The sequence below is a fragment of the Pezoporus occidentalis genome, unplaced genomic scaffold (assembly GCF_034315485.1).
Source record: "Pezoporus occidentalis ecotype Australia unplaced genomic scaffold, CSIRO_AGI_Poc_V1 ctg7, whole genome shotgun sequence".
NCBI lineage: Eukaryota > Metazoa > Chordata > Aves > Psittaciformes > Psittacidae > Pezoporus > Pezoporus occidentalis.
In genome coordinates this window covers 11,093,785-11,107,581 of record NW_026916052.1, presented here as the reverse complement: position 1 = coordinate 11,107,581, position 13,797 = coordinate 11,093,785, and the positions used below count along the sequence as shown (strand labels likewise).

The 13,797-nt window shown below is 38.5% G+C and overlaps 1 protein-coding gene across 7 annotated transcripts in view; it reads right to left on the bottom strand.

Annotated features, from left to right (window-relative positions):
- Positions 1 to 13,797, bottom strand: part of MTHFD1L (methylenetetrahydrofolate dehydrogenase (NADP+ dependent) 1 like) — a 153,281-nt gene that overhangs the window by 40,753 nt on the left and 98,731 nt on the right. For all 7 annotated transcript variants that reach the window (XM_062641747.1, XM_062641740.1, XM_062641742.1 and 4 more), the window contains 2 exons: positions 10,853 to 10,960; positions 9,024 to 9,176 (listed from right to left, as the gene is read on the bottom strand). In XM_062641747.1, coding sequence (XP_062497731.1) covers positions 9,024 to 9,176; positions 10,853 to 10,960 — 261 coding nt within the window. The remainder of the gene's footprint in view (positions 1 to 9,023; positions 9,177 to 10,852; positions 10,961 to 13,797) is intronic.

The following is a 13,797-nucleotide window of genomic DNA, read 5'->3' as shown; positions in this document are numbered from 1 at the left end:
CCAGGGAGGTTGTGAATGCTCCATCCCTGGCAGCGTTCAAGACCAGGTTGGACGAAGCCTTGAGTGAGATGGTTTAGTGTGAGGTGTCCCTGCCCATGGCAGGGGGGTTGGAACTAGATGATCTAAATGTCCTTTCCAACCCTAACCATTCTATGTTTCTATAACTCTGTTCTAAAAACAGCATCAAAAATTTGCTTGTCTAGCAAACTACTAATACAAAGTGATATGCAGATGTTGAGTACTGGAATTTCTATAAAGCCCATGTCACAGTGTAATAAATTAGAGGAGCTCAGTTTCCAATTTCTCAGTAATTGCTATTTGGTGAAGTATTTGCAGGATGCATGTGTTTCAGTGTAAAACAGTCTGAAAAAGTCCCTTCCTTCCATATATAAGCTATTTGTTAACTAATATTAGATGTATATTTTACTATGTAAAAGTGTAACCTATTTTTAACCTCAATTTTTCATGCAAAGGTTATGGAGAAAATACTTGAAAACAGGAAATCAAAGTCTATTTCCTGTTTTAATAAGGATAATCCCTTGACCAGTAGGCACAAATATTCATTCTTCTTTAATGTCAATTAGCACACTGTTCATCCTATATTTCACAAATTAATGAAAGAAAGCAATTTGCTGGGAACATTATTAAGCTCAAAACACCTTTCACCTTATTTATCTGGAACTCAGTAAAACTGTTCAGTCACAGACTTGCAGCCTCCAGCTAGGTTCCTGCTATTAGCTTTAAATCTCTTTTAGAGGTGCAATAACAGTTAGTTGCCAAACTCAAATACACAGTTATCTACATCTGCTAGATAGTTTGTCCTACTGGACAGTCTGGAAAAATATCAGTTATTTGACCCAAATGTTTTTTGCTGCCTACCAAGGAATCAATACTTTTTAAATCTGCAAATCATCATTTGAAAAATAGATGTGGAAGAATGTTGAAGGGACTTTTTTTTCTTTCAGTGAGCATGACACAGCCTCTCAGAAAACTACATATAGACAGGAGTTTAAAAAAGGTAACTATTGTTTCCTTAGTAGAATGGCTGAATCTCTGAATTTCCGATCTTGAGCCACAAGGTACCTTTTCAGAAGCTGAAGAAACTAAAGAAGTTTATCAGGCTGAACAAACAAAACCAGCATGAAACACAATTTCATTTCATCCCTATATGAAGGAACAGCAGAAAGCTGGAAGTGACAGAGCACGTCTGCTGCTACCAAGATCCAACCTGAACCGACACAGGTAGCAACGATACCCAGCCTGTCCCAAAACCACCAGACTCAGTGACCCCTGGGCCTGGCAGCACCAGCCTCTCCATGAAGCAAGTCATCCAAAGTATCATGAACAAGGAAAGTAAATATCTGTCTGCCCTCTCTAATGCTCAAGTCTGTATATCTTCTGTATAGATAGCATTATCCCTTAATGCTGCAGTTTCAAGATGTTCCACAGATCTATTGTAGACCTCTTCACATTTGATCAAAGTCCATATGAAGCTGATTAATTGAATGAGCTCTTAATCAAACCCATTTATTTGCTCTGAACCGGCACAAGTACACAGCAGTCAGAGCTATGGGTGAGGATCAGGGCGGGCAGGCAGCACTACTGTGCCACGGAGTAGCTGCCATGAGCTGCATGATTCAGTCACCAGTCCCCCTCTTTGCCTTGGAGAACGCCCAGCAAGGCTTTCACTAACTGCTCAAACTTGCATATGCCTACATTTCCACTGTAACGTCCATATTTCATGTCTGAAGTCACATGTAAAAACTAAGGGCAATGGTCCAAAATTGCTGCTGGCTTCTGTTCAAATTACACTTCCTACTTTCAGCTGATGTATCTTTGTTAATTGCAAGCCCCATGCAAATAGGTTAATGTACATAATTCAAAGAGTTCTTACCTCCATATGGAATATCAATCTCATGATTTTTTCCTTTCTTAACTGATGCAGTTATATCCATTCTTGCCTGGGATCACGTACTGCATATTAGAGGTAAGGGAATGAAACAGATAGAAAACATAACCATGCTCATGGTTAGGTCTTACTGGAACAGACAGCAAGGATCTTAATGACTCCCAGACTCTCTGAAGTTCTTGAGGAAACTATGGTTTCATAGAGGTGCCCCTTTGGCTGCATGCATGCTACAGGTGATTCTCATTTTATTTGCCTACACTAATAGCATTTGCAGCCTAAGACAGCTGCACTGAGGTCATTACACACAAATTCACAGGTCTGAAAAGGGCAAAACATTAACAACCATACTGAAGGAAACTGTTCCAGAGCATAACGAGTTATCTTTGTTCAGCATCACTTAAAATTGTCCACACTAGCCAGGCACTACTCTTGATCAATGAATCTATACCACCTAAACTGACGTGTCAAGTCAGCTAAATCTTAACTGAAAACATGTGCTAAAGTACTCGTGATCTAGGCATACCAGTTTCAAAAATTCCTCTGCAGCAGCCTCAACCTACCATACCTTTGATGATAGCATGATGGCTGATGATGTCCTGTGCTTCTTTGCATGCAAAGCAAAGGAGGCAAGGTAATATTTTCTCAAAGAATGGGAGGCTGCCAAAATGCATTTTCAGGGTATCACTTACTGACTAAAACGAAACATGAAAGTCACTTTTTGTACTTGTAAATAAACATCTGTTTTAAGGAACCTATTCAGATAAACTATTTTGAATTAACACCAACACATTTATTATTTAAGTCTAAGAGCTTGAACATAATGTTACGTTTCTATAGATGCATTTAATACAAATATCTTTGGAAAAGATGACCAAGTAAACCTGTCAGATAAAAGAAATAAACCAGGTTCTTTTTTGTAATTAAAAAGTTAATTTTCAAGTGGTTAGAGGCAAATTTAAACATTTGCACAAAAGAATTGTTCTCTGACAAGGCTTAAAATATGGTAAGATGGGAAAATAATATGGACACTCCAAACACAAAGAAATAATTTACAACAGTCATGCTGAAATTGCTTATAATGGAGGTTGTATTGAGAAAAATCTCATCTAATCTAAACATTAAATAGCTTACCAAACCACAGAGTCTATTTTCTTCCGTGATATGCTGTCTAATGGTTTCATCCTGTCCCAAAGAAACTAGTCCTCCTCCAACTATTCAGTTTGCTGAAATAACACACATGCCTACACTTCTTTTTTCTTCTCAATAGAAAAAAAGCAAAACCATTCCTTTAGCTCTGCTGACTGCAAGTGCTGGCTCTTGAGGAATGTAAGGCTAGGTTGAAGGAAGCTGTAATAAGTTCCAAATTAATTCTGCTGATATCACCAGCAATTGGACCTGGTCTTTCATTCAGAAAAGGCAATACATTGTACTATATCGTAATGTAGGTTAAATGCTTATTTGCAGACAACTAGCAGTCAGGAGAGACAGTATGAACAACACAGAAACTATATGCTTTGCCTCCATTATCTGTCAAGAGGAGGAAGAGAGGTGGTTTGGGTTTTTTTTGAGAGTGTAAGAGGATATCTTACTATATGTCTGTGTCACAGCTTATTGACTATGGCAGGGAGGTGCAATATTCTGAAGCAAAGTATATTTACTCAATTTCCAACAAGCACTGGCTTATCCACATCAGTTTAATATAATTGAAGTAAACAGCAAATGCTCAGAGCATATAAAAATTTCTGAACAATCATTTAAATCAGAATAATAGAATTATAGCATTCATCATTCTTTATGTACTTTCAAAAGTTACAGAAATGATAATACATTTTTTAAGCCAGCAAAACGCTTTTTTTCTCTTTGATTAAAAAAAAAATCCTTAGTCATCAGCAAGGCATGTTCTGTTCTCCTGTAACTATATCTGCCAATTACTCCCATGAGTTCTTCCTGGCCAGATCTTAGATCATGTCATTGTTTCAACTAATGCATTTGGAACATCTTCAAATCTCTTTTACCCTTGTCGCTTTTACTTCAGTGCCCCTTTCCAGTTCTCCATGTAGATCTTGGATGTGCCTTCAAATAATTTCACAAGTATCTCCTCCCACTGGTATAACTCAATTTAATTTCTTTTCCTTTGCAGTCAATCCTGTCTTTCCAATTCTTCTGTTCCCATCTCCTCATCACAAATGGCCACAGTAATCCTTGAATCTTAAATGCCTCTTAGTCCACACACCTGGGACATTTCCAAAGGCTGCCACATACCCCTTTCTCCTTAAAATCTACGACTTTATCATCATCCCTTCAGCTCAATCATTCACCTGGGTCTATTTTTGCCTCACCTACAGAGACCTTTTCTGGCCAACCCAATACTGCCACAACTGCATCATGAATCCACGAAGGAACACAGGTGGATTTGCTGTTGCTACACAAATCATCTCTTAGCATCTAGCTTTTAAACACAAAGAACTAAATCTGACTGTCCTCACCTTCACTTCCAGCCATTGATCTTACTACTCACCCTCTGCCCTGTCAAGCCTACCCAGTCTTCACCAAGTGTAACATCATTCAGCATTTCTGCATGTGCACCCTATGCCACTGTACAGGAACGATGTGCCCTGTGTAATTCAGAAAATATGTTTCCCTCCTTCCTGAGAGGAGTTACACCTACTGTAATAAATGCAAAGGCACATCATCTAACAGAGGAGAGCACAGGCTTTTCTTTTCCTGTTAGCATTTTTCAATTAAGAACTGCACAATTGCTAGCCTACATTTCCCATGTGAGTTTAACTTCATCAATTTCCTCTTCTGCAATTTTTCCCACACTTACTGCAGTTATCTCAAAACCTGCCTGCGGTGTCTATGAGCACCCAGTATTTTTACAACCAGCTGTTTGGGAACTTCTGAGTACTGCTGCAACACAGCAATTAGAGAACACCAAAGGCAAGTGGCAAGTGCCGCATCATCAGGGGCAATTTTTTTGACTGAAAGAGGTTGGAATACCTAGCAGAGCACTACTCCTTTGTAAACAATATAAAACTGCATTGTAAGCTAAATGTTTTATGAGGCAAATGTAAATGTCACCAACATTTACGTTTTTGAAAAATTACATTACATATGCTGTTAGGAAGAGTTGGGCAATCGACCAATAATTATTCAGCTATCCCATAAGAGAGCCTGAGGGAAGTGACAAAACGACAATGGGCCTCATGCATCACTGGGAAATGGCAATTTCACTTCATCTGGGCCTGGACTCCAGCTTGTGTTCAACAGATACCCTTAAAACTTGTTAAGCTCTTAACCACTATGAAGGAAGAAATTAATGCAACAGGGAACAACATTTTCCTTCTTAAAATATTCATAAAAATATTTACTTTCAAGGTCTTTTCCCCCTTACAATATTCAGGTAATATTTTAGCAGGACAGTCCTGGCTCTCACCCACAAGTGAATTAGGGCTTTATTACTCCCATAAACTGATTTCAAACCACACTGGATCACCCCAAGAGTTCCTTCCCAGAGGATACAGTTTCAGAACTACTTCCAGAGACTTGAACTGCTTTTTCTATCAGGAAAAAAAATAATATTTCTGTAACAGACCAACCCTTTCTCAGATATGTAGATATCTGAAGGATGTTTGCTGTGAGAATTTGGGAGATGATGTGGTTCCAAAGGCTTCCACATATTTTCAAAGGGACCTTGTCTGTATATTTAACCCATTGAAACAAAAGTGCATGGCTGGAAAATGGTAGTACGTATTTAAAAATCTCACTGTGATTCAAACACAGCTGTATTACCTGCACCAGTGATTTGGTACTGTCACTTCACAAAGACAAAAGACAACAGGCTTTACTTCTATGACCAGCCTGCATTCTTGCACACCACATGAAAGAGAACACTGGAAAAGTGGCTGAATGTGATAAAGCACCAAACTGCAATGGCTTTTTGGGTGGGGGTGGACATACTACACATACTACAAAAATCTAATAATTCTCCACCCAAGCATTGCTAGTGAATGACCTCACTGGTTTCCTACATATACCCCAGCAGTCTTCCTGCCATCACTCTACTGAGCCAAGCAATGATGTCAACAGTCCACCTGTGAGAGTGATGTAGCCCTCTGGGTCATGGTCACAGAGAAATTGCATAAAAGCTCTGCCAGTGTTAATTAAATGCACCTCTTGTTTCACTGCTGATCTCCTCTGATAAGGTTCAGCTCATTTTTCCTGGAAAGACTTCCATGCTCTAAGGGAAGCAGAGCCAACCATAACACAAAACAAATATTGCTTAGAGAATATGAAGACAACATATTAAATACTTAGTTTAAAAAAAAAAAAGAAAAAGAAAAAAAGAAAGGATCTCCTATGAGTGCTGGGGTAAATACAAATGTAATTAATTTACATGTCTTAATAACAAGGTTAAACTACAAATGCTAATTACTGCAGATGTTTTATTATCTTTCATCAGTACTTATCTCTTCCATTTGTATTGCTCTTCCCAATTAAACTGGAGTAGAATTCTAACAACCTGCTTTAACACTGATAAGTTCTGCCAGGTTAGAGTGTGAGGAACTTGTCCAATAAAAAATTTGCTCGGAGAATGGAGTTTGGTATTTAACTAACATCAGAAATATCATTACAACTTTAACAAAGATGTTGTCCAATAGCATTTTTCTGCCGTCAGAGGGGTCGTAGCTGTAAGAAGGCTCTAAACAGCTTAGATACGAAGAATCCTTTTCCACGAATACAATTAGCCAGCGAGTAACAAAAGGAAAAAATACATACTGCTCCTTCTTTTTGTCCTATATAAAGAAATCTAATCCACTGTCATGACTGGATGCTTTCATCATACACTGTCACCAGGATTTCTGTAATTCCTTTCCTTGCAGCATCTGATCTCCAGCCACTGTAAACCTTCAGGACATGCCCTTTTATATTTGCTTTGACAAATTAGACATTTTCAGATAGCTTTATTACTAAGAGAACTGTCAAAGGAAGACTTTCAGTTTTGGAACCTGACAACAAAAATATTCTTGCACAACTTAAAAAGTCCTAAGATTTAATTGCTAACAGCAACACACACAAAAAAAACTGAAGGTGGCAAAATAGAAAAGGGATCTCAAAAGCAGTGGTACAGCTCTTGCTTGTTTCCCAGTGGTCACAACTGACAATTCTGAAAGGCAGCTAGCTGGATGTCTTGCCATAAATTTTATTACAGAGAAAGAATTGTATGGTAAGGATATTAGGAATACATTCATATTCATTCATTCATTTTGATTTGTGGCAATTGTGAAAGTTCCAAGGAGTGTTCTATCTTACATTCCTGAACATTAGCAATATTTTCCAAACAACCAATGATCGATGCCTATTTAGATTTTTAGTTCTTGGCAATCTTCTGTTTATATAGTACCTTGCCCTACAAACTCTCTTGGAATACACAACACTAAGAGTATACTGCCTACACTTCCTGATATGGGAAAAATTCCATGGCTATACTACCTCTCTTCAAAGTCAGTGTATAACTTGGGTGTATTTTTTACAATACCCCTCAGTAAGAAATCCCATAGAGAAAATGTCCTCCATAAGAACAGTGAGATTTTTTTCTGTTCTAGGCAGAAACTGAAAATGAGAGGTAATGCTTGAACTTGTTTGGTTTATACTGCTCCTATGGACAGTTCCTATGGATTTATGAGACTGAACTGCAGCTAGTTTGTATTGAAGCGTGCAATGTGTGACTCATTCAGAAGGCTCAACCCAAGAACATTTCGCTCTGACATCCTACAGAATATCTCCCTCATGGACTGGAATTAGTTGCTGCCCATCCTTCATGTTCATTCCTCACAACTTTATGACACACAACTTACAGTACAAACTTGAATCCAGGCCATGAAGGAGATACTAGAACTTCTGACAAATTTTATTCTGTCACCAGCAATTGGAATTTGGTCTTACGCAATTTAAACACACAGCTGTGCTTCACTTCTGGCGCATAATGTGGCCATGCAGAAGGAAAGCATATCCTCAAGTCCAGTGAGTTAAGAGTGACACAGTTTCCTGAGCTCCAGGAACTCTCCGGGTCAGAAAGTACTTCCTTCCTTGTTTCAAACAGTTGATTGTTTCAGAGGGAATTCAAAACAAAAGATTAGAAACTTTCAACCTTTCCGAAGTGTACTGCTATGCAAGGAAATCAGGCCGTGCTCTGGAAAGATAAGATAACACTGGGAGAGTACTCTTTCCGGAAATGCAATGGCTTTTGCATCCCTTCTCTAGCATCATCCAATGATTCAGCTACATATAAGTAATACTTCATGCTAAGAGAAGTCAGATGCAGTTCAACTACTGTTTGGAATAAGATGTGCATGACTGGCAAAAGGCATGAGCTAACTAGCTTCCCATCAACTTTGATAAGGCATGTCAGGGAAGAAACTATCAGTAGCTTCCTAATCTAACTCCGTACTTTTATTAACAGGTAGGAAGAAAAAATGACAATTACCTCTATTTACCACCTCATTGTTTAAATCTCTAAAAAAGGAGAAAGAATGTGCTACTACTTCTGCAGTTAGAAATCTATCCTTTTCCATCATCACTTACTTTTACAGAACCATGTTCACAAGGACTGGGAATAGATCAGGTTCATCAGCTAAAAAGCAATCATTTTAATTATACACTTCTTCCTAACAGAATTCCTTTCATCTAAATACATTACAATGCTTTGTAATGACAGATGAAAAATCTGACGTTTAGAATATGATCATATCACTACAGTTATTTACAGGCTGCAACTTGAATAAGGAAAGGCAACAGACATGTAAATTAATTTTTTCTGCAGCATTAGGGTGGCTAACTCTTCTAGACTAACTGAAAAACATCAGAAACAGAACCAATGGAAAGAGCCTTTGTCTCAGACCCTGTAATCAAAGATCTTATACAATATTACATTTTCCTAATTCTCTTTTCCTATCAATGTAGAGCTACAAAAAATGTGAGGATAAAATCTTGACAAAACCCCAAGAACTCACCTGGTTCTACAAGTTATTTTTAGAGACAAATAGGAAATGCACTTCCCTGTCAAGCTGGGTCAAAGGAAGGGGAGTGATTGAGCTGAATACACTGCACTCACCGTTCCTACTAAAGGGTAGATGAATCCAGCTCCAATACTGGCTCGCACATCACTAATTGGCAAAATGAAACCAGTGGGAACGCCCTTCCTTTCAGGCTGATGGGAGAGGGATAGGTGAGTTTTTGCCATACAAATGGGAAGATTTCCAAATCCCTAACAGAAAAGGGAAAGAGAATAATCAAAAAATGTTTTTAAGATTACAGTAAAGACATAATTTGTTTTCACTTTGTTATCAGTATTTTCCAGTAACCCAAAAATCCATATAGCAATAGTTAACCTCAGTTTCTTAACCGCTAATATTTCATAAAACAATAGAACACTATTTTGCATGCTATTCCCTCTCAGCTCAGGCCTCTATCTCCAGAGACTTGGCTGTACTGATATCCAGTTTCTAGAGTAGGTTCCCAATCTACAATTAGGTGCAAATTTGCCTATACAATGGCTAGTGTGCTATTGTCAGAAAGGGCGCACAACGGGCACCTGACTGAACAAGAAATGTACACCAACTCAATAAAACCCAGTACGTCACTTCCTTCTGGATTTTAATGACCTATTTGGATCTGAGAATAGGATTCATAGTCCAAAGCTCTCTAAGGGTACTAATGTCTTCTTGGAAGTAAATACAAAAGGCTAATAATACTTTGATTTGTTTTTAAACAAGACATAAACTGTGTGAGGTGAGGGCACTCTCTCCACTAATGACTCAAAAAGTGGTAGAAAATCAGGAAAAGACCCTCAGCAGCTCCCCCAACACTATTTGTCCCCCAGGTTTTTGATTAACCTTGACTCAAGCATATTCTGCTCTTCTATTCAATTCCCTGACATACAGGGATGCAATTCACAAGGCCAGGAGGAGAGGCAGCACTACAGGGAATTGCCTCTGCAGCCCACTGCTGACAACTCCTTAATGACAGTGTGAAATTCTTTCCTAAAATTACTAATGTTTAGACTAAAAAATGGATTAGAGAATCACAGAAGGAAAAGATAAAGAAGGATTATTTTGCTTCAAGTACACTAGGTAAGCTTCTTATCCATCTAGAAAATCAAATTAATCCTCAGGAGGCTTGTGTAAGAGAAGCCAGCTATATTTCTGTCTGTTTGACTAGGCTACTGAAGTATACTCAGGAATTTTTCCATGACACACCATCCATAGTTTCTATTTTCTGAAAGGAAGGCTCCAGCCACGTTTACATGCAGAAGCTGTTCCATTACAGAAAATACATTCACCTCTCATCATGGTTTCAAAACTATTTTCAAACTGTAACAAAGCCCATTCCCACATGCTTTAGGAATGGTGATCTATTTCACCTTTTAGCATCTATAACCCATTGAAAATAGTAGGAACAGAAGAAAAACCAAACATTTCACACATATTGGGAGCTTTGTTATCAACACACATAGCTGTGTGCAGATATTTTTGTGTTTGCAAACTCATTTTTTGCTGGTACAAATGAACACTCATGCCCAAACTAGGCAAATTCACTAACTGCTATTTTTACACATGTGCAGTTGTCACATTTAAGGCAGTAATCCAAAATTACCCCTCTGCATAGAAAGTATAGAGTGTCACCAATAACCTCTGAATGATTCCAAACACCATATATCTCTTGCAGAGGATGAGACAGCTTTCAAGTTTAAAACCATTTTATTCTATCTAATCTAATCTAAACCAATCCCCACTGACCTCCACAGTTCAGTCCCATGGGTAAGCTCATGCCTGTTAGCAAAGCTTGACTAAACACCCCAATTGGAGAACCTTCTACACCCTGATGTTTCTTAAGACTCTCATCCAGCAGATACCTGACTGCGTAATTCACTCATGTTCTTACCTGCCGGGTGTAACGATCAATTTGTGACTGTGCAGCAGGAGCCAACTCTATATCCTGAGCTCCATACACCTTCTGAGCAATGATCCTTATTTTCTCAACAATAGGAAGCTGCAAAGACAAGGGCACAATACAAGGATGAACATAAACCAAGAGAAACTAGGATCTGATTTGCTAAGTGAGAAATCTGAATCTCTCATTTAAATTGACCTTTGTTAAACAGACTTGCTAAAGCATAAAAGCAAGTAAAGGGCACTGGTGATCGGTATGATATTCAGTGACAGGTACAGGAATTATGACCATCATTTAGGACCTGCACAATTTGTGCATTACAGAGTTGACAACATGAGCTTACATTCTTGCCTAAGTGAGGAAGAAAATTACTGCCATGTAGTTTTAAAGATCAAGAGTCAGCAAACACTGCAGACACAAGGAAGCAAGCTCCACTGGATTAACAGGGATCACTAGACAAATAAATTTCATTTCACAATAAAGATAATCTATACAGTGAGTGGACAAGGCAACGTAGTAGGCAGCCAGGGAAGGTTCTTCTGAGAAGCAAGAAACTGTAGCAGAATTTCTTGCTTCTCCTCACTGCCCCTTTGATCATAGTTTCTTTTGTTTTTTGATTCTCACCTCCTATCCTTCCTACAATATGTATTTTGAATCGTAGCACTGATATTGTAAAACACTTTGGACACTTAAAAAAAATAAAAAGTAAAGCATTCTAGGTACACTTAAGACAAGACACTTAAATTCAACCCCTGCCTCTATGAGTATCCACATCCACATCATGTTACTCAGCTCAAACTGAACACGTGTTCTGCCTTTATGGCTTCTATTTGAAGGCAGATACAGACTCCCACATTCAAGCCATTAGAAACTTTCCACAGATTTGCAGCAGACAGGGCATTTTTGTGGTCAGACCAGGCATTTATTTTTTTGTGCCTTCACTTCTGTTTATTTAGCATAAACAATGCTTTCCTCTTTCTCTCTTCTGGTTTTGAATGACCTTGGAGAGAGCAACTGTCACCCATATAGACTATTTTAAACAAGCAATCCTCTTTGACTTCTTTCAATAGGAACAGGAAGATGAAGGAAGGATCATTCCATCAGTCCAGCTACTTCAGTGCTGACCACAGTTGGCCAGAGATGCATGCAGTACTCTAAGGCACATCCTACCCCAATTGGTACTCTAGCATATTTAATTAACAATACATGTAGAAAAAGAGTTGAACAAAATCTAAAGAGATACCACTTGGGGAAGAAGACTTGATAATCTAAAGCAACACAAGATGCACAAGAACTCAAAATAGAAGCATTTCATTTTATTCCAACAAAGGCTAGGAACTGGTTTGTGAATAACAAACTCTATCTGGTGTATTTATAGGAAGTCCCACGGTTAATCACATTTTTGCAATGCCTGTCTAGAAGTAATGAGTTTTCTGCAAAGATGCATCAGTTGAAGGGCTTGTGTCAGATTGACCTTTTTTTGTATTTATGACTGAATTTTAGAAAAATTAAAGTTTAAAGTAGTCTGCCTTTACATTAATAAGGAAATCCAGTAAGAGAGACATCACAAGAAAAGAAGCTTGCCAGACTTTCAAGTAACTTCAATATAAGACAGTTGAAAGCTACTAAGGCTCAAATAAAATCCCCCCTCAGACAGGAAACTTCAAAGGTTTAAAGATGTTCCACAAGACGCTTTGTGAACATACTGACTATATGTGTATTGCACCTCAATTGGGTGGAATGATGTCACATTCCTGACTTCAGGCTTTTTAAAGGAATCCAAGCAGTGCAAAAAAAATCTAATGAGGATTGGAGATAATGCATTGCCAATATCCTGGATATAATTCCTGGCAGCATTAAGTTGAATGGGTATGGATAGCTGTCATGAGATAAAACTTTTCTCAGGTTATTAAATATGTTCATAACCATGGCAGTTTTAAACACCACAGAAGATATGCAAAACGTCTGTTAACTTGCTTTTTGAGCGTGTTTGCTTGATGTCCAGGACTAACAGCAAGAGCAAGGGCAAACTGAATACTGCTCTCTGTTGTCAGTAGGCTAACATCAAAACTAACAGCTTTCTGTTTAAACCTCAGTAAATTCATTGAGATGGAGATTTTCACTTAGATTCAACTTGCATTTGTGTCAAAATATTTCAAACTAATTTGACAGCAGCATAATAACTACGCCCTCAGCTCTCTCACAGTGACCATAGCCGCAGTTTCCAAATGAAACCCAGCAGAGCTCTGGCTAACATCAGAGGAGACTGCTTTAATGACAGCGGTGGCATTCTGCTCCTCCTGGGCTTTGTGCAATACCTTTCAAGACTGAGTCACGCTGGACAGTCAAACTGTCTCTCTACGGATATTTTTTTTAACTAGCATTTCAGATACTTTTCAGACCAGTACCCACACCTCACATTTTGCAAATGTAAACTCCAACGAATCACCAGCAGTTATGGGAGTGTGCATGGCAAACAAAAGTGGTTTTCTGAGATCATCATAAATTTTTGCAAGGCAGCCTCTTACAAACAGGTGAGGCTATGTGCACGGTGTTAGAGGAGAGTTAGAGCCTATTTAATCTCCCAACACAGGCAGATGAGTCCTCGCTAAGCCTAATTAGGAGAGAAATCAGCAGGGAGGCACAGATGCTCTATACATATTAAGACAGTCCATGCATGTGAGCACTCTCAGACACCCTTCCTTCCTGAAGTTTTGAGGATCAGGCTCAAGTAGGAGTTTGAGCACTACACCATGCTAATGATCCACCTGTTTCCTAGTATTTAGTGGGATTTTTAAGGGATTATCTATTTAGAATCACAGTGTAACAGCATTTCGAGCTAAAATTTCCTGTATTTCAGTTATCTAGTAATACTGCTGGAAAACTTCATTTTAATTTAACTTAAAGAAGTATTTCTGAAAGAAAAGCCACCTTGT